Source organism: Syngnathus floridae, chromosome 7 (assembly GCF_059516105.1).
Source record: "Syngnathus floridae isolate MCC-2025c chromosome 7, RoL_Sflo_1.0, whole genome shotgun sequence".
NCBI classification, from domain to species: domain Eukaryota; kingdom Metazoa; phylum Chordata; class Actinopteri; order Syngnathiformes; family Syngnathidae; genus Syngnathus; species Syngnathus floridae.
In genome coordinates, this window is record NC_142419.1 from 1,426,816 (window position 1) to 1,448,480 (window position 21,665).

Sequence of the window (21,665 nt, forward strand, 5' to 3'; positions counted from 1 at the left end):
GGGGGGGCGACTTATACTCAGGAGCAACTTATATGTGAACATTTTCACAAATTTTCAAAATTCAAAAATCCGCGATGTAGTGAAACTGCGATAGACGAACCGCGATGTAGCAAGGGATGACTGTAATTCGAACTGCAACTGACGTCAGCAGCGCGGCGCACACATGGCGTTGATTTCATAAAGGACAAAGGATTTGATCACAGGATATAATGACTTGGAGTGACATAGATTGTTTGATAAAATTGTATATAATTATATGGGCCTGTGGAATAATTGGAACTGCAACTGACGAGTCCAACATCAGCGGCGCAGCGCACACGCGGCGTTGTTTACATAAAGGACGAAGATTTTGATCGACGGATTAATTGATTTGGAGTGACACAGATGATTTGCTAATTTGTTGTTTATATAATAGATATTTGATATATACTATATATATTGTTATATGGGCCTGTGGAATAATTTGAACTGCAACTGACAAGTCCGACGTCAGCGGCGCGCCGCACACGCAGTGTTGATTCCTTAAAGGATGATCGATGGATTTAATGATTTGGAGTGACACAGATGGTTTGACAATATTGTTGTTTATATAATAGGAATTTGCTATTTACTTTACATATCGTTATATGGGCCTGTGGAATAATTTGAACTGCAACTGACGAGTCCGACGTCAGCAGCATTGGTTCCATAAAGGACGATCGATGGATTTAATGATTTGCAGTGACACAGTTGGTTTGATAATATGCTTGGTAGGGTGATTGAGCCCCCAAAATATGGTTGTTCATCTCTGTATGCCCTGCGACTGGCTGAAAACCAGTTCGGGGTGTTCCCCGCGACCCCTGTGGGGACAAGCGGAACAGATGATAGATGGATGGATGGATGAACATTTTTGACCCACACTTTTACCAAAAATATAGTCTAACTGGGCATGACTGGGAACATGTTGAAGTTGGTATGGTTCTAATTGGTCATTTTTTGCTGTAAACCTCTGGCCTCATGAACAGTATAAAGTTGGAAGCCTTCATACAAATATAAGACACTGTTTATTATTGATTACTTTGTTTTTGCAGTTAATCAGATGTCACCAATCAAGAGGGGGAGCTTGTGATGGTAATGCACAATCTTATACAGCAACAGTAATCAATGCTGCTAAGGTATGTGAAAATACCCAACAGACTATATACATGAATATATATATATATATATTTTATTCTATTTGAAAAACTAAATATATCATGTGGCATGTTCAGCATGTATCAGTAATTACAGTCTTGCATTTTAAGTTGCGTAGTCTATAATATTAAAATGTTCAAGAAATTGGCAGAAGTGACACTTTGACTTTTCCGGAGAAGGAGCTCTTTACTGGTTGTTTTATCTAATATTTTATCACTGAAAAAGGCTGCAAAGTATGAAGGAATAAGGGGTTGAGACTAATATGTAGAGAGTTGGGCAATTTTGCTGGTCCGTCCTCTGACCTGGCCCCTTTCCGTCCTCTTCCCTCCATCCTTATTCATAATATAGTCCTGGAGGTGGGGCTCGAGCATCTGGTGGACGGGCTTTCACCCATGGGGCCCGCCCCTGCACAGCCCAAAAAGGTGACGTGGGTCCCACTTCCCATAGCTTCACCACCTGTGGGAGGGGCCAAAAAGGTCGTTGCGTAGAGAGCTGGGCACTAGCCAATGTCGGGAACCTTGGCGGTCCGACTTCCGGCTACAAAAGCTAATTTTAGGGACATGTAATGTCACCTCTTTGGCAGGAAAGGAGCCCAAGCTGGTGTGTGAGGCATAAAAGGTCTGACTAGATATACGGTGGTCCCCTCATTTTTTGCGGTAGATGTGTTCCAAAACAACCCACAAAAAATGAAATTCAGCTAAGTAGAAACAGTATTTATCGTATTTTCCGGACTATAAGTCGCTCCAGAGTACGAATCGCACCAGCCATAAAATGCATAATAAAGAAGAAAAAAAACATATATAAGTCCCACTGGAGTACAAGTTGGATTTTTGGGGGAACTTTATTTGACAAAACACAACACCAAGAACAGACATGAATAGGCAACAACAGGCTAAATGATACGGTATGCTAACCAGGGTTGTGGACTCGGTCGGATTTTTGCACCGAGTCCGAGTCCGGCCTCTTGACCACCAAGTCCGGCTGTCCATTCTTTCTGTTAATTCATGTGACTGCTTAGTCTTTATTCAAGGCTAATTTAGATCAAAATCTACCACCTCTGCTTTCACACTGGCTGGTTCGGCTTATATAGGATCCCTTGCTGAGAGCGCGGACGTAAAAAAGAGAACGTCGTAAAAGTGAGGCGACGTTCCAATCGGACGTCGGATCGATGACATTTTAGTAGGAGGTCTTGACAACGGCGCTAACATCAAAGTCAAAGTCAGCTTTATTGTCAATTTCTCCACATGCCAAAGACACAAAAAGAAACCACATTTCGTTCCCCCCTATGCCACGGTGACAAGACATGGCCCACAACAGACAAACAAGTAAACAAGTATAACAACAGCGTGCTGAATAAATAATGAATAAATAACACAATAAATAAATAAATAAATAAATAAATAAATAAATAAATAAATAAATAAATAAGAGGAGCAAAAAAAGGAGCAAGTGCGCGTACAGCAGACATTCCAGAAAATAGCGCAACAGTGCCGCACGCTACGCAGAAGGGGGTAGCGAGTTCGGGCTCCTAACAGCCTGGAGAAAGAAGCTGTTGGCGAGTCTGGTGGTGCGGGAGCGCAGGCTCCTGTACCTCTTCCCAGAGGGCAGAAGGTCAAACAAAGAGTGAGCCGGGTGACTCACATCTCTGGCAATCGAGGTTGCCTTGCGGGCGAGATGGGAGGTGTAAATGTCCTTCAGGGAGGGGAGCGAAGCACCAATAATCTTACCAGCCGTATTCACTATGCGCTGCAGGGCCTTCAAGTTCTGTTCAGTGCAATTACCACCCCAGACAGCGATGCAACTGGTGAGGACGCTCTCAACGGTGCCACGGTAGAATGTAGACAGGACTGCCTGAGGAGCACATGCACGCCTGAGCTTCCGCAGGAAGTACAGGCGGCGCTGAGCTTTCTTTGCCAATGACGAGGTGTTTGCGGACCAGGAGAAGTCCTCACTGATGTGCACCCCCAGGAACTTGGTGCAGCTCACCCTCTCCACCACAGCACCATCGATGATCAGCGGCAGGTGTTTTGTGTGACCCTTCCGGAAGTCAACAACGATTTCCTTGGTCTTGTTGACGTTCAGCAGGAGGTTGTTGTCCCTGCACCACGTGGTCAGAAGGTCAACTTCCGACCTGTACCGAGTCTCGTCGCCCTTCGTGACGAGACCCACCAGAGTCGTGTCGTCAGCAAACTTCACTATGTGGTTGTCGCTGTAGGTCGCAGTGCAATCATGCGTCAGCAGGGTGAAGAGCAATGGACTGAGCACGCAGCCCTGGGGGGCCCCCGTGCTCAGCGTGATGCTGGTGGAGATTTTGTCGCCAACACGCACCACCTGAGGCCTCTGACAGAGGAAGTCCAGTAGCCAGTTGCAGAGGGAGGTACTGAGGCCCAGCTCGTCGAGTTTGCAGATGAGTCGCTGCGGCACAATGGTGTTGAAGGCAGAGCTGAAGTCCACAAACAGCAACCTCACATATGAGACCTTTCTCTCCAGGTGGGTGAGGGCCGAGTGGAGGGCAGAGCTGATGGCATCCTCAGAGGACCGCTTGGCACGGTACGCGAACTGGAAAGGGTCAATGGTGGGGGGGAGAACGGATTTGATGTGCTCCATGACAAGCCGCTCAAAGCACTTCATGATGATGGGCGTCAGTGCCACGGGGCGGTAGTCATTGAAGCAGGACGGTGCAGGTTTCTTTGGCACAGGAACGATGGTGGCAGCCTTGAAACACGAGGGGACGATGGCCTGCTGCAGGGAAACGTTAAAGATGTCCGTGAAGACACCCGACAGCTCCCCAGTGCAGTCCTTCAGCGCTCGACCCAGGATGTTGTCAGGGCCCGCCGCCTTACGGGTGTCAATAGCGGCAAGCACCCTCCTCAGACCGTCGGCAGAGAGGCGCAGGGGCTGCTCGTGTGGGGGGGGGGGGGGGGTTCTTCAGCGGGCAAGTGCTGTTCTGGGCGTCGAAGCGAGCAAAGAAGCGGTTCAGATCGTTCAGCAGACGGACATCGCCCTCACGGCTCCTCGGCGCGGACTTGTAGTCCGTGATGGTCTGAATGCCCCGCCAAAGGCTACGTGCGTCCTTGCTGTCCTTGAAGTGGGTGGAGACCTTGCACGAGAACGCCTTCTTCGCTTCTTTGATGCCTCGGGACAGGTCGGCCCTCGCTGTCCTCAAGCCAGCCTCATCCCCCGCTCTGAAAGCCTTGTCCCTGGCCCTCAGCAGTCTGAGGACAGCCTCTGTCAGCCACGGCTTCCAGTTCGCGCGAGTGACGACGGATTTCGAGCAAGTCACATCATCGATGCACTTCGTGATATAAGAGGTAACAGAGTCAGTATACTCCTCTATGTCCGTCCGATCGTTGTAGGTGGCTGCCTGTTTAAACAAGTCCCAGTCAGTGGTGTCGAAGCAGTCACAAAGTGCATCGGAGGCACCCTCAGGCCACACCCGAACCCGTCTCCGAACCGGCTTGGATGCCTTCACCAATTGTCTGTAAGGGTCACCATAAGGGTGGAAGGGTGGTGGGGTCCAGGATAACGCTGAGGTTGTGTGCCAGAGAGCAGGGAGTGATGGTCGAGGAGTCAATGGTGAGTGAGATGGGTCCAGTTTTATTGAGGGAGGATTTAGTGCCTCTGAAGAGGAGCTTTGTTTTGTCACTGTTGAGTTTGAGGAAGTTGTGGGTCGGCCATGTTTTTATTGTAGAGATGCAGATTTCAAGGTGGGTGAGGGGAGGGTTTCAGGTGGATGTGATGCGTATGTAGATCTGGGTGTCATAAGCGTAACAGTGGAAGTCCAGATTGAGTTTGCGGATGATTTAACCAAGAGGGAAGAGGTAGCAGATGAATAGGAGGAGGGCAAGAACTGAGCCTTGGGGGACCCCCTGTGTGACTGGAGAGAGGATGGATGGGTGGCCGGAGAAAGAGACGAGTGCCAGTCAAGTGCAGTGCCCTCAACACTTAGTTGGCCCAGCCTTTGAACGAGGATGGAGTGGTTCACAGTGTCAAAGGCTAAGGTCGAGTAGTAGCAGGATGTTGAGGGTACCGGAGTCTGCGGAAGTGAGATCGTTGGTGACTTTAACAAGAGCGGTTTCGGTGCTGTGAAGTGTACACTTGTACCTTGATATAAAAAAGTTATTATAACAACTTTTTGAACTCTTATTATTATAACAAGAGTTAAAAAGATTTGAACTCTTATTATTATAACGAGTTGAAAAAATATATTTACAGTATATATACTTTGGCTACATCTACATATGTTACACAAACACACACACAAACACACACTCACGCACGCACGCACACACACACGCACACACATCATATTTATATTATTTATACATTATTTTCCGTATGTCATTTATACTATTAATATAGTATTTACATGTTTGAAACTATTATTTAATGTTCTAATGATAACATATGTACTTATATGGTTTAATACAGTGGTCCCCAACCTTTTTTGCGCAAATGACCGGTTACGTGTCAGAAATATTTTTGCAGACCGGCCTTTGTATAAATAAATAATACATTTATATACATAAATAATAAATTTATAATAAATATATAAATACGATGAAATAAAATTATTCGACTGGCATAAAAACAAGTATGCTTGGTCTCCATGTGCCGAAGCAGTTTTGAAGGCTTCATTGCCTCGTTAGCTCGCCTGTCGCCACATATTATGCAGAGTGGGCTTGGCGCGTCAGAGTCACCTGTGGCGATAAATCCATATTTTAAGTAGGACTCCAGAAATGTTCTTTTAAATGCAGCTTTCCTTTTCTTAGAAGTCGTAGCCTCTTCTTCCATCTCCTCATTGGGTTTTTTTCCCTTTCCGAAGAAGCTTTCCAAACATCTCTCTGTCTTGCTCATTTTTGCTTGCTTCGCAGGCTCGACTGAGGTGACATGTCAGTGACCGAGACGAGCGTCTTGACCTGAACCGACGGATGTAATTGGGAGAGAATCGCCTTTTTTTTTAATATATTTTTCTAAATAAATTCTTACTCATTTTTGTCAGCTTGGCGGGCTCAACTGGGGAAACATGTCACGTGACCGGGACGAGCGTCTTCACCTGAATTAATTGATTGTCGAATTTTTTTTTTTTTCTGTGCGGCTTGGCGGCCTGGTACCGGTCCGTGGCTCGGTGGTTGGGAACCACTGGTTTAATATACATTTATTGAGACATAAAAAAAAATATGTATGTTAAAAATGAGAGGGAGACACTACTTCGCGGATTTTCACCTATCGCGGGTAGTCTTGGAACCAATTATCCCCGATAAACGAGGGATTACTGTAGTCTGTTTCATTTGTGCTGCGTTTGTGGTGGTTTGTGCCATAAAAACTTGTTTATGCTGCTACAGTAGTTATGAGAGATTATATTTTTAGGTCGTTCAGAGTTTACCCAGCCCCCCCCATCTGCTCCAAATGAACCCAAAATGGTTTCGTTTGTGCTGCAAAAACTTTTGTTTGTTACAGTTTGTAACAAGTCTGCTACAGTTTTATAGATATTACACATTTAATTTTTGGTGATGACGTCACCCAGCCCCCCATCTACTGAGAAATGGACCCAAAATGGTACAGTTTGTTTGTGCTTCGTTTTCACTGGTTTGTGCTGTAAAAACTCTTCATCTGCTGTTGCCACAGTAAAAAGCACTCCTGGTGCTTTTTAGGGATCTATAATATCCAGCCTGTCCAGCTAGCACACTTGTCATCTAATTACGTGTACTTTTTACCAAAGTCAGATGTGAATTCACTTGGATACAGTGGTAAATGTGCTGGACTTGTATGGCACTTCTCTACCTTTGTTAGCTTCCCACTGCTTCCCCATTCACTTACTGATGACATACCATCAGGAACAGCTGGCAGTTCAGTGCAATGCTCAAGGACACTTCAACATAGTCAATACCTCGAACCCCCAACTCTGGGTTGGGAGATGACTACTACCACTGAGCTATGTTGACTGATTTAAACCACCCTCCATTATAAATCCTTGGTCTCCTGCGAAGACACAACAGCCACAATATCTGCATGCATGTAAGTTTATGGAGATCAATCAAGTGATGTCCAGAGATTGCTTGCCGTCATGGGGGGGGGGGGGGGGGGGTTGGAGAATGAGTATTCTAATCTAAACACTAGTCAAGTTTATTTATATAGCCCTAAATCACAGACAAGACTCAAAGGGCTTCACATGTACATTTTCAATTATTCCCAACATCCCCTGATGTTAAACTCTCAGGAGGGCAAGGAAACCCCCCCCAAAAAAACTACTGGGGAAAATGAGAAACCTTGAGAAGAGACCACAGATGGGAGGATCCCCCTTCCAGGATTTTTTATTTTTTTTTATTTAGCAAATGCAAAGTCCCTAAGCCAATCAGTTGCCTCCTGGTCTGCTGTATGGAGGGTGACTAACCCTCCTTTAAGTCTGTGGAGAGGACAAACTTCTATGATGTTTTCCATGGTTTGCTCCTCTCCACAAGCACACAGTGGGGTGGGGCTACTGCCCCATTTGTGAAAGCTGGCCAGGCAGGGGCCATGTCCAGTCCTGAAGCGATTGAGTGTGGATCACTGTCTTCTTGGGAGGTTGGTGCCAGGGACCTGTTGGTTGGGGTTTGGCACCAAGTGTTTGTTTGAGACCTCCTTGGACTCCTATTCCATTTTCCAAGCCAACTAGATGGTGAAGTCGGTTGGGGGGATGTTCTTCCAAATTGGTCGTCTGGACGGGAGTCGAGAAGTGGGTGGGTTGTAGATGTCTGTATTGATTGGTAGATGAGGAGAGTCTTTGATCTTTTGAAGCATCTTATGAGTGGCTGCTTCTCGCCGGACATGTGTGTGTGGGAGGGAATGTTTGATAGGACAGGAACCCGGGGAGTGGTGTTGAGCAGACAGGCCCAGTTATGGTCCTCATTGTTGTGTTGAGCTAGGTGTCCACATGGTGTGTATGGGGGGACCTTGACCAGACAGGGGCACAATATTCAGCTGCAGAATATGCAAGGGCCAGTGCTGAGGTGCGTAGTGTGGAGGCTGCTGCCCCCCATTTTGCAAAAAAAAAAAAAAAACAGCTATCAATGCTTTCGTCCAGGGGTTGCCGCGGACTCAGCTTACGTAATTAGATATGAGAGAGGCTCTCAGTTTCTTCTTGAAGTCCTTGAAATTTTCGGATAGTTTTAGGTCAGAGTTCAGTTTGTTCCAATTTCTTACACCGACAACCGTCAGCGATTGACCTCCAAGTGTACTGGACACTTGTCGTTGGTCAAAGTTTAATAATCCTCTGAGGTCGTGTTTTGTGTCCCTCAGGGTGAATAGGCTTTGAATATTTGCTGGTAGCATACATCTAGAAGCTTTGTACACATTTAACAGTCCTGCAAAAGTGATTAAGTCTTGGAGCTTCAGTATTCCAGTGTTTATAAAGAGGTCGTTCGTGTGAGAATTGCACGGCTTTTTGCAAATGATCCTCAGTGCTCTTTTCTGTTGTTTGTAAAGTGCTTCTAATGATGTCTGGTATGCGTGACCCCAGACCTCTGAACAATAATATAGATGTGGCTCTATGAGTGTCAAATACATTATTCTTAAAGCAGATGTACTAATTTTATTTTGCAGCCTCCACAGAATGGCCATATTTCTTGATATTTTTTTGCACAAGTTTGTAATTTGTTGTTTCCAGTTAAGTAAACAATCAAGTGTTATGCCAAGCATTTGATACTCATTAACTCGTTCGATCTTGATACCGTTTGACACTAAGTTTGTCTTCGCTTGGTTTTCTTTTCCCAAATAGCATATATTTAGTTTTGGATGGATTTAAAGATAATTTATTTGCATTGAACCAAGCCTGTAAAATTGACATTTCTCTGTTTATACAAGCTTCCATGTGTCTTAAATTATGTCCAATACATAATATACTGGTGTCATCGGCAAACATTACCATTTTGAGGGAACATGCCTTTGCAATGTCATTTATGTATAGCGTGAATAACCTAGGGCCCAAAATTGACCCTTGGGGGACGCCACACGTTATTTTCAATCTAGGTGACCTTTTGGTCTCTACCTGTACAAATTGGGTTCTATTTTTTAAGTAACTCCTGATCCATTTTAAGGCTGTACCCTTTACCCCATATCTATACAATTTCTCAATCAATATTTCATGATGAATTGTGTCGAAGGCCTTTTTAATATCAAGAAATATTCCAATACTTTATAGTTTTCTATCCATCGCCATTTTAGTGGTTTCTACAAAATCTAAAAGTGCATGTGCAGTCAAATGTTTTTTACGAAAACCATATTGATTTTTCGACAATATATTTTTTTGTTCAATGTAATTCTCCAGCCTGCTATTGAATAATTTCTCAATGATTTTAGAACATTGGGGGAGGATAGAGATTGGGCGATAGTTGGTGATCTGGTGTTTGTCTCCTTTTTTAAATATAGGTAGAACTTTGGCAATTTTCATTTTATCAGGAAATATCCCACTGTTGAATGATAGATTGCAGATGTGTGTAAGTGGAGGCGAAATGGCATGCACTATATATTTTAGCGTCCTCATGTCTAGTTCATCAGCGTCAATTGATTTCTTGCTTGAACGACTCAGTATAGTATCTTCGACTTCCTTCAAAGTTATCTGGGACAGTGAAAAGTCGTCAGCAGTATTGTTTATTCCACGATCAAAAACATTCCAGTTTATATCCTGAGAAGGAATGTCTCGGGCGAGTCTTTCCCCCACTTCGACAAAGAACTGATTAAGCTTATCTACAATTTGCTGGGGGTCATCCACTATTTGACTGTCAATGACCAAGTGTGTTTTTTCATTTCTCTTTCTTCTGCCCTCTGTGATAGAATAAATTATGTCCCAAAGTTTTTTAGTGTAATTTTGGCTTTCGGCTAATAATCTTCCGTTGTACTCTTGTTTGGCTGTCCTCAATTTATTATTGACAGAATTAAAAGTTTTATACTTCTTGTGAGATCTATTTGTCTTGTCCTTCAGAAATTGCTTGTATATATTTTTTTTCTTGCATGCATTTAGTAGTGTTTTGTTTAGCCATGGCTTGACATTTTTTTTTTTTTTTTGATTGTACGCTTGTATTTTCTCTGTGACAATAGGGCAGTGCTTTTCATATGTTTCAAGCAATGTTTTTAGAAAATTTTCATAGGCTCTGTTTACATTATTTTCCATATAAACCTCGGCCCATGAATTTCCTCTGAGTTCTTGGTCTAGGTTTCTAAGTACGGCATTGCTTTTTGTTCTCTTTGGTGAGTTTGCTGACTTTTGAGGGTTTGGCATTCTTTGGCCACTAATGCAGAAGACCGGTAAGTGATCAGATATATCACATATCAGGATGCCACTGATATGTTTACCGTAATAATTAGTATCGATGTTGTCAATTAGTGTTGCACTCTGAGGCGTGATTCGGCTTGGTTTGGTAATGAGTGGGCGTAGCCCGTGTGAGTACATTTGGTTCACAAAAACTTCCGTTTGCATGTTTTGACTTTGTCTTAGTAGGTCAATGTTAAAATCACCACATATGTAAATTTCTTTGTGTCTTATTTTTGAGAGGAGTACAGTCACTTGATTGTTGAACATTACAAGGTCGTTCGACGGAGCTCTATACATACAGCAGATTAGAGACTTTTTCCCTGTACACAATTCAATTTCTACCGTCAGACATTCGAGCACATTCTCTATTGCAAGGGACAAGTCTTCCAAAATCTTCCAGTTGAGCCTGTTGTCAACGAACAGCGCGACTCCACCTCCAGATTTCTCCAACCGTTTTTTTTGGGGCAAAATTGTATCTGTTAAGATGAAAAGCTGCTACCCTTTCTTCAGCAATCCATGTTTCCGATATTGCAATAATGTTGAAGCGTTTGTCCAAGGTCAACAGGTAATCCTGGATTTTGTCGAAATTTGCGTATAAACTCCTGCTGTTTATATGGATCAAAGAAAGTTTCTCTCCGTCGTCATTTATTTTATCGTCATATTGTTTAGGTTTTCTTCCAAAAAATATCCACAAGTGTCCACTTCGCTTGTATAAAAATTGGTTTCCGAGTCAATGCTTAGATTTGGGTCATGGGCACAATATTGATTTGTAGGCAGAGTCACATTTTCATAGGCTTTTACCAGGTCCATCAGGATCTTTTGTTTATCTTGATTAGCCAGATTCCATGATTTATCCGAGCTAATCAAAGATGTTTTTCATTTTCTTAATTTGCCAATTGATCCAGCTCAACCAAGGCCCTGATGAGCACTGGTCTTGTATTTTCTGGGGGAGCTTCATTTGGTTTCACGTAGATTTTACAGTTTGACGTCCAGGTGCTATGAATTTTCCCTTGTTTTCTTAATTGTCGGGCTTTCCAGGCGATGGTGGCGTTTTTTTTAGTAAGATTTTCGTTTATATAGACATTGGAACCTTTCAAATTTCTTCCTTTCTTGAGCAGATCTGTTTTAATTTTTTTGCTTACAAATCTCAGCAATACAGCACGGGTGTCGTTGCCTCTGTCACTTGCAGCTTTTTTTGGAAGCAGGTAACATGAATCCAGAGTGTCTTTCTCCAGAGCTATGTTCTTTGTTTTAAGAAACGCGGTAACTTGAGCTTCAATGGAGCGATTATCCTGCTCCTCTGCCTGCGAGCCGATAACACCATTCGCCTGATTTGCATAAGTTCTTGGCAAGATTTTAAGGATGACATCATTACCTTTGATCTGCTGGTCGAGTTCCTCCACTTCGTTTGTGAGGTTGCTGATCAATTTATCCTTGTTCTTGTTCTCTTCTTTGAGAGATTTGACCTCTCTCCTTAGTTCCTGGACCTCCGCAAGTTGTTTGATGATTTCTTGCTGTCCACTCTGCATTTCTTTCAGGACTTTTTTAACTTCTTCTATTTCATCTTTGACGTCTAAAACGTCTTCTATTCTACTCTGCATTTCTTGCAGAGCTTTCTTGATTTCTTCATAACTTTCGGACTCCCGGGTATCCCTTTTCGGTGCCAATCCTGTCGTCTTGATGTTAGCTTTGATAGCCTAGCATGGTTAGCAACCACGATGGCGATTTTGTGCAGTATTTCCTTCCAAAGCTGCAATGCAATTGCAGAGGCGGTTCGTGGGTTCGCTCGTCTTCCTTTCCTTTCGTCTGGTGTCATTCCGAGAAGCTCGAGTCCGGTTCCCCGTTGGCGTGATTGTACACACACGCAAACACACACAGCCAGGAAGTCACGGAAGTGGCAGTCTGTTCGTCTGCCTTCTCCATGCACTCGTGTTCTGACCGAGGTGAACTCTGAACCTTCTGTTTATCAGCAGAGTTTGTATTATTGCCGTTGCCCAGGCAGGGAGCGCTTTTGTGAGTTTGAGTAGGAGGCCTTTGTGCCAGACAGTATCGTAGACGGCTGTGAGATCGAGGAATACAGTCCCTGTCTTCAGTCTGCTCTCGAAACCATTTCCGATGAAGGTGGAATGGGCCAGTACTTGTTCTCCTGTGCTGCCGTCCTTGCGGAAACCTGCCTGATCCACACAAAGAAGTTCCTCTACTCCTAGCGAAATACGTTGTAGAATTAGTCGTTCCAAGATTTTGATAGGAACACTGAGTAGGGAGATTGGGCGGTAGCTGGCTGGCAGTGTGTGGTCATTGCCAGGTTTTGGTATGGCAATAACTTTTGCTGTCCGCGATTTCTTTGGGATCAAGTTTGTTTTTACAATCCTAGTCTAGAATTGTCAGCCAGGTTTGGGCTCGGGGGCCAAGGTCTTTCATGAACTCTGGAGAGATGTTGTCATATCCTGCTGCCTTTCCACATTTCAGGTCCTGCAGGACTTTCTCCAGTTCAGCAACCTCAAAAGGCTTAGGAATTCTATCCTCTCTGAGCACTTGTTGGTGTTTCTTTAGCTCAGTTGAAACTGCTTTGCTGGTGCGTTTGTCTTCAGTTGCTTTTGCAATAGCCAGTAGGTGGACTGCAACTTCATTAAGTGTGACAGATGCTCGGTTTTGGCTGGGGGACTTTTGTGCAGCTCCAAGACGGCAGATGAGGCGCCAGCATTTCCTGCTAGAGTGTGTAAAGTTCAGGTCAGGTACTGTCTCCTCCCATTTCCTTCGCCGAGCTGTAGTTAGCGATTCAATGTGATGGTCTGCTTTCTCAGGGTCCCCTGATGTTTTGTAGGCTTGTAGGAGTGCAGCACTTTCTTCGTCCAGGCATGGGACATACAGGGGTTGGTAGCCTAATAGGATGGCTGAGTGGGCAGCTTTGTAGATAGCGCTGCAGAAACGGTTGTAGGCTTCATCTACAGTGATGGTGTGGAGTGGGATGGTGACAACACTCCTATCCAGAGATTCACTGTATTTCTTCCAGTACGCTTTGCGGAAGTTCCAACGCATCTTCCTTGGGCTGTTTATGACTGGGAGCTGTAGGCCAACGTGTACGAGCAAGGGCCGGTGTTGACTGTGTGGAAAGTCGTCAAGGATGAGGATCTGAGCAGGAAAGGGCATTCCATTCAAAGAGCTGCCCCAACACAGGTCAGGAGAGTAGTCTTTCTTCCACCTGGCGGAGTGGAAGGTTACTCTTTGTTTGGGATCGTGTATCAGAACAAGGTCATTTCTGAATGCCCAGTCTGAAAGTGCCTCTCCATCGCTATCCGCTGCTGAGTATCCCCAGTCAGGGTGATGGCTGTTGAAATCTCACATGTAGATGGCAGGGTGGGGTAGTGTAGGTAGGACCTGCAGATCCCAGTTGGCACTAGGGGGCTTGTACACATTGACAATATTGAAACCACCGACAGAGAAATGTGTTGTTGTGAAGTGGTTTGCTTCAACTATGTCAGAGCGCACATAGTTTGGCATGTGGGGTGTAGCACAGGAGGTCAAAGCCTTTGATGGTGAAGCGGCCTGCTTCCTCTGTGCCAATGTGAGTGTCTTGGAGGCAGATAACGTCAATCGAGTGTTGGAAGGCGAGGACTTCAATAAGTCTTCGCTTGGCTGCAGAAAGGCCTTCGACATTTAGTTGTAGTATTCGAAGGGCAGGTCCCACCGCGAGGTGCTCTTGAGGCTGTTTGCTGTCGGCTTTGGGACTGCGACTAGGATTCTATGACTTGGCTCTCAGGCGTCGTCTCTTGGAATTTAGTCTGCTGGTGGGATCATTTGTTTCCCTGGGTAAGGCCGGGTACTGACAGGGGGGCGCGACGAGGACGCTGATCCATTGCCCCCCCTTCCAGGATGACCAGGCTGCAATGGATGCAGAGAGGGCACATATAATACATAATGTAAAACAAGCCAAAGAAACAGTGGATGTCCATATTTAAAGCGAAGAGTTGCAGGAAGGTGCCCTCAATTGTCCTGGCAGTGTCTTCGAGAGTGGTAGGATGGAGGATTTTTTAGGTACCAGGAGTGACTGTACTTATTTCCCCCGGGGCCGCTCGCTGGGGGCCGGTGTCCGGGGATGGTGCCTGGTCACCCGGAATCGCCTCTTACGCGCGCCCGCTGTCATTCTCCGGATACTAAGTTCCACTAAGGGGAAGCTGCGCTCCTCCCGCCGGCCGTCCGAGGATGCTGCCTCATCCCTGGACGAGCAGTCCGCCTCATATCCCTCATCCCGATTGGTCCACAATAAATCCAGACAGCCATTCTCCATTTGAGTGTCACCTAACCCTCTTCCCAGCCACTATTCTATTCTAAATTCTAAACACAATTTTCTACACACAATTTCTACACTGGATTCACTTGGTATTATGACATTGAGATAGCTGAAACAATCACCGAATCTGCTTTTTTCCAATGTAAATATATCTCTAGACTTCATTTTTCTCTGTGTTGGCAAGACCACCATCAACACACTTGTCACATCCCACCTTAAGTACTGTACCAGATTCCTATTTGGTCTACTCAGCAAAGCACGAGACAAAATTAAAAAAAAAAAAAAATCAGCAAGTAGGGGGTACTTACCTGCACCAAGCCCTGGCACACATCACTCTTACACTCATTCACCCCTATTGACTGCTGGTCACGTCCAACATCTCATACAAAATCTTATTCACCTACAAATCCGTCATTACGCTTTACCCCCAGTACTTGAAAGACCCCCACTATTCATACACCTCATCCCGAAACCTTAGGTTCGCATTTTTTGCATTAAAGACCAGTTTCCCATAGACATAATTTGAGGACTATCATATCCACTGTGCAGCGACACCCATGAAGCCTGCTGTGCTCTGACACTGTCTCAAGTCACAAATTTCCAGGGAGTCAGTGGCACTCATGTGCGCGGTTTGTTCAACTGACCTGAGGAAGAACAAATCAGTCCATGAAGTCATTCCATTCATTGTGTTCACTCAAAAAAAAGCCTAGACCAGCTCAGTGGCCTAGTGGTAGAATGTCCGCCCTGAGACTGGAAGGTTGTGGGTTCAAACCCCGGCCGGGTCATACCAAAGACTATAAAAATGGGACCCATTTTCTCCCTGCTTGGCACTCAGCATTAAGGGTTGGAATCGGGGGGTTAGATCACCAAATTATTCCCAAGCGCGACACCGCTGCTGCTCACTGCTCCCCTCTCCCCCAGGGGATGGACCAAAATCACACGGGGATGGGTTAAATGCAGAGGACAAATTTCACCACACCCAGATGTGTGTGTGACGATCATTGGGACTTTAACTTTTAACTTTAAGTCGGATGGAAAGAAGAAATATTCATAAACAATAGTCACAATATTCGTGTGATGTATTTTATTTTTTTCCCTGTGTTGATCAATTGCTTTGTTTGGATAATATCTTAGAAGTCCACAACTGCAGTGATTAGGAAAACACATCAGTGTTGATCAATCAGGGTCTCAATGTCTCAGTGAATAATTGATTATCTTTTTTGAATTTACATGCACACACTGACTTATGCAAATGTTAATGTACACATGTAAAAAAAAAAGAAATATTTAATGTGTCTGGTCTATTGATGATGAAAATCAAGAGTAGATCCACACACCAATATATTTTTTTTAAAAAAAAAAGCTTGGCACCACATTGTATTGACAGAGGCTGCCAGAATACTTGATTAGACTCCCAAGAGCCTCTTTTGGCTCTTGCATACATCTTGCATTGGACTCCATTATGCAAATAGAGTGCTATGCAAGATAGACCCCACTTAAGAATCATTATCCTTTAATAGACCCACAGAGGTGTGTTTGAGCCAGACACCTTGGCTGGGACTTTATCAGGCTTAGAGGAACACATGCATGCATGAGTGAATACAAATTCCCTACTGAACATAGTTCGTCACAATCTTTGCAAATCTCTCTCACTTCAAAGACTTCCAAAGCAGAAACTTTGCATTTGAGAAAAGTGTTTGTTCAAAGTGTTGAATTATTTTTCAACTGAAGAAAACTGTTTTATTAGATTTAATCTTAAATGCAAATTCATCACTGTTTATTGTTTCTGCTTTTAGACTCTAAAGACAGGCCTCTCCATGGTCGGGAAGGTTGTGACCCAGTTAACTGGTACTCTGCCAGCAAGTACTTCAGAAGAAGAAGACTCCCCTCATAACATGAGTCGTCGTAGCCTCCATAACGCCGGTGTAGTCACAGTCATTGACACTTGTAGTGTTGGTGAGGGACAGGTCTGTTCATCATTCTTCCTTTTCTTTTTATCACGATTATTATTATTATTATTATTATTATTGTTATTATTATTATTACAAATAGGCCTAAATTTTACACGCTTCAATTCTACGTGAGTTTCTGTTTAACGCGATTTCGTCATGGACCCATGTTTTTTTCATTGAATTTTAAATGGACAATATTATAGAAATCTCAGTGTGAGAAGACAAGAACTTTTGACTACACAACGGCGTGTCGTTTATTCGTTTTTTCCTTCCGTGTTCCTCAATAACATGCCGCTGACTCCTGTCAACTCCTTGTCCATCTCTCTTAAAGGGCAATAATATAAAGGTTGTGCATTAGCACAGTTGAACAAACCCACCGGCAGTAAGCAGAATTTTACGACAGACCAAAAACTACATGATGAATTATATCGTCTTCTGGAGAGCCAAGAGAGAAAAAAACAAGAGGTCGGAAAAAACAAGATAGTGAGAGAGGAAGTAGCAACAGCCCTTACAGTTTGCAGACCCAATACCAGATATGCCATCTGGAGGCTGGGTAAGGTTTTGTGAAAAATCCCTTGCCCAAGATGATCCTCCTCTTCATATTTTTTTTACTTTTCAGAAAAGCATCATGCTTATAAAAATATATTTTATTAGTTTTCTGTGCAATTAGTAATGCTTTGAATTGAATGTCTTTGGATGTTATACATACCACTACATTTTCATAGATCTAGGTCAAACGTACAACCTGGGCAGCTTGGTTTCAATTTTTAAGAGCCACGACTCAGCCATTGTTTAAAAATCGCACCATAACCTGATAACATATTTTTGCCTGCCCGGATGTATGTGCTAAGTTTCATGACATTTTTTGCATGTTTACATGTTTACTTCAACTATCAGGCTCCATGTCTTTTTTTTGTAGCCTGTGATACCAGATACAGAAAGAATAGGTAAAAGCTCTGTTAGAGATTTGTTCACTCAAACAATATCTTGCAAGAACCACACGGAGACAAGTAAGTCCTTTTTGACACCTGCAGGTGGAGAGTTCACTCACTCCAGAATGAAGTCTGAACCCTTGTTCCTGCGAGGGGATATTTATTAAGAGAAACAGAGTGGGGGTTGAGAGTGGGCAAATGGCCGAAGCCCCTGGCTGATCAAAGCACAGCAGGGGGTCCTTCACGATGTTGTGTGAACAAAACACTTTGGTTGCTTCCTCTGCAGCTAGTCAATCAGTTTAAAAGATCTTAGCACTTTGTTCTACTACTTTTGTTAAGACAGGACAAGCGAGTTTAATTATTACAGGTTACATTCCAACATAATCATAGGATCAAACTAACCTGAAAACCCTAACATCTCCCTCCTGATTTATCATATGATTATGTCACCCCAAACAACAAAGACAAGCAAGAAAACATATATACGTGTAATGAAGAAGGCAGAATGGTAAAAATAAAAACAAGAAACAATGATAGCAACACCATCCAGTGAAGATGAGGCATTACCTCAATACCCCAAATCAAACTTAATGTGTAAGCGAAAAACCTGCTGGCCAGATGTTATTAGCAGGAAAATTCTTACACGGTCCCTTTGGCCTAGGCGACCAGAATGCTATCAATAATAAAAAAAATAAAAAGAAAAACACAGAAACAGTACATCATTGTATCCATCACTTGCGAAGCATTTTCGATGGTCAAATCATCAAGTTTCTGTAAAACATGCTCAACAGAACAGCATCTACGCAATCCATGTTTCATTATCGTCATCACATCCGTCATCTCTAAGAAGTTGTATATGAACCTGGGCTACAGTAGAGGACACAAACTTCGACACAGCAGACTTCAAACATGGGATAACGCAGGTCGTAAACAAGCACAACACCACCAGCACAACAAGAACAGGAGACAGCAATTTCAACAGCAGTTGCCACCAGTTGCCAGAGAATAGCCATGAAAAGAAATCAAACTGATATGGGATCTTGTCTTTAGACATGGCCTGCTGTAAGTTCTTCAGCGAATTCATGGCGTCGTTGATGTGGGTGTCATTTTCTCCTGGTATGTATGTGCAACAGGAAGTCCCAATGATGTGGCACACACCACCTTGTGCTGCCGTCAACAAGTCCAGAACCATCTTGTTTTGCAAGACCATCAGTCTAATAGCTTGAATCTCTCTGTTTTGTCCATCGTTGACTTGCAGTGAGAGATTCACAAAGGATTGAAAACGATAGTTCAGTGTCTCGATGAAGAGCGATAGTTTCCCAACCCCAATCTGAGGAAAGAGCGCAAGGACAACTTTGTCTCCGCCGGACCATACTTTATGGTCATCCGGAACGTTCGCACCCCAGACAGGGTCATGAGGGTCAAAGGTTGCAACTGCCCTGCGTCGACGTCCAGTAGAGTTATGTGCTCCTGTCAACAAATGGTGTCGTATCCTGTAGGTGTGGTCTGTCACCCACACTGGTGCACACACTCCTGTCCAGTTGGCGGGCAGCATCGGATAAACCTTGTGACCACAAAGCCACCAGCCATTCTGTATGAAGTATGTTCCGTTCGATGGTGTAGCCATGTTGGTTGGAGAGCCCTTACACCTTGAAAACGGCCCTCTCATCCTGGCACACAGCGGTGATGTCCATAGCTCCCATCCAGTTTCCTCCTGGAGAGCAGTCGTCGTCAATCCATTTGTGGGTCCTGCAACCTTGGATGCAACATGTGTAGTCAGCAAGACTTGGAATGGTCCCTCCCGTCGTGGCTTGCCCAGTTCCTTCTTTTGATGACTTTGATGTAGACCCAGTCTCCTGGATTGATGGTGTTGTCGACCTGTGAGGAGGAAAGATCAAGCGGCAGTAAATTTGTCTTTGACACAGTTTGAGCGTCCTGATCATATAATCTGCCAAGGACTGCTCTTCATTTGTTGTTTGCAACTCTCGTAGTCAATTGTCGTGCCCATTTAACTGGTAAATAGGAGTGTTTGCGGGAAGAGTTTGAACACCTCCTAATGATTCCCTTTAACCAAAAACTATTTATGACAGGGGCGTTCCCATTTATTGCCTCCTGGTTTAAAAGAGATTGTCTTACCCATGCCTTCTTTCTCCTCACACGCTCGCACCCACACAGGGTGTGAACACACACACACACACACACACACACACACACACACACACACACACACGCACACACACACACACACACACACACACACACACACACACACACACACAGAACACACAGACAAATAGATTCTAATCCATCTCTCATGTAGCTTCTTTTGATAGAATCTCCTATTGGTAACTGTATAGCAGACGTTTGAGCATATAATCCCATACTCTGCTCTCTCGCTTCTACTTTTTCCTGTCGGTGCAGTCGTATGTGGCCCCTATTGCAGTCATTGTCTTGTTAACTGTCGCCGTGTGACTCCTATGCATGATTGTGTGAATGTCAAAAATTGAACGTACCTAACTTTCTGACCATCCAACCTCCACTGTGGTACAAAAAACCTTACTATTGTATTGAGTAGGTACATTGAGCAACCTAGCTCCCTCCTGACTGCCAAATGTCCTGTTCTAAAATTTATATAACTCGACCTCTACGTCTTAAGCTTGATGAGCCAAAATATCAGATCTTGCTCTTGTTTCCTACCGTTTTAGCCTATTTGTTTTATCCAAATCCGTTCAATCTCTGATTATAATGCTTTTCTCTGTAGCCCTACGTATTTTTCAAATTTTTATTTATTTATTTATCAAATCTCCTCAGTTCTGTCAAACTCAGTGCACAATGAATCTCCCTTCCACTTTGAACCAAGCTTCACCAAATTTGGTAACCCCGTAGCAAGGAGTGCGATTTGGTTGTCGGACGCTCCAAGTCCATATCTTTTTGCTGCACTTCACCCTCTCAAGTTGGTGTTCTTTTGTTGTTGCTTCAGAGCGACCCCATCCATCACTCTTGAATGAGTCCATTGTTCAAATGAGTCAATTTTCATCATTGTGAGTTCCTCCGCTTTTCACTGTCTTTTCCGTCCCCGAGGATGTTGTCTGTCCTCCGGAGTGTACTTGCCCCTCTCCAAGCACAACAGTAGTCTTTTCTTGTCCTTCGCCAAAGGTCAAAGGTGCTTCAGAGCCAGGCACCATTTTGTAGTTGTTCACGGCTGCAGGTGAAGTCTCGGATTGGGTTTCAGGGACCCTGACACTGAGAATGACAGGCTGGGACATCAAACTTGTAAGACTATCTCCAAATGTAGCTGCTTCCATCAATTTGCTGGTAACGTTTGTTTACCAAACTTCAAATTCTTCTAATAACAGCGGTCTCGTTTTTATATCGTAAATCCTGCAACTCATCCTATTTTTGAGCTACATTTTATCTATTGTTCCAATTTAATCGGACAGTATGTTGTCTTCAGTATCATTATTGAAAATCAACTCATCGAGGTCTGCTTTCCACATCAAGCCCTGATCTGTATGTCTTGACCTCTCACATGTTATTGTCATGCTTGCTCAAAAATGTGACTTCGAGTATGGTGCTGTGAATTCTCAATCTCCCCAATGAAATTGGATCCCACCTCGTAGTTCTTATCGTTCTCATGTTCCTGTTAGCCTGCAATTTTCCAAATCAAAAATGTTTTCTTTTAACTGTCTTTCTTTTGAACCTCTAAATTTCTCGTGTTGCTAACCTATCTACACCAGAAAAAAATTTTTTACCACAGTATAACACCAAATGTATTCGAAAATTCATTGTCATAAAGTGTTGTATTCTTACTATCTTCCACTATCTGTCCTACTCACTCCCTCCTTTTGAGGCTTGGCAACGCCCATGCCTCACACCTTGACAAACTTTATGGGAGAATGCGGTCTTAACGACATACGATTCCATCATCATTTAATTTGACTGTCTTTCCAAAACGCTTCTCAATTTCTCAGTTCACACATCTTCTACATGTGAAACTGGTTCTCCAGTTTTTTTTCTAGTTAATTATC

The 21,665-nt window shown here is 43.9% G+C and overlaps 1 protein-coding gene across 17 annotated transcripts in view; it reads left to right on the forward strand.

The window, feature by feature from the left end:
- Nucleotides 1-21,665, forward strand: part of bcas3 (BCAS3 microtubule associated cell migration factor) — a 322,912-nt gene that overhangs the window by 139,322 nt on the left and 161,925 nt on the right. For all 17 annotated transcript variants that reach the window (XR_015859651.1, XR_015859656.1, XR_015859654.1 and 14 more), the window contains 2 exons: nt 1,071-1,154; nt 16,550-16,720. Coding sequence is in view for 12 of the 17 variants with exons in the window: in XM_088381955.1 (XP_088238081.1) it covers nt 1,071-1,154; nt 16,550-16,720 (255 nt within the window). In the remaining 5 variants the exon portion in view is untranslated. The remainder of the gene's footprint in view (nt 1-1,070; nt 1,155-16,549; nt 16,721-21,665) is intronic.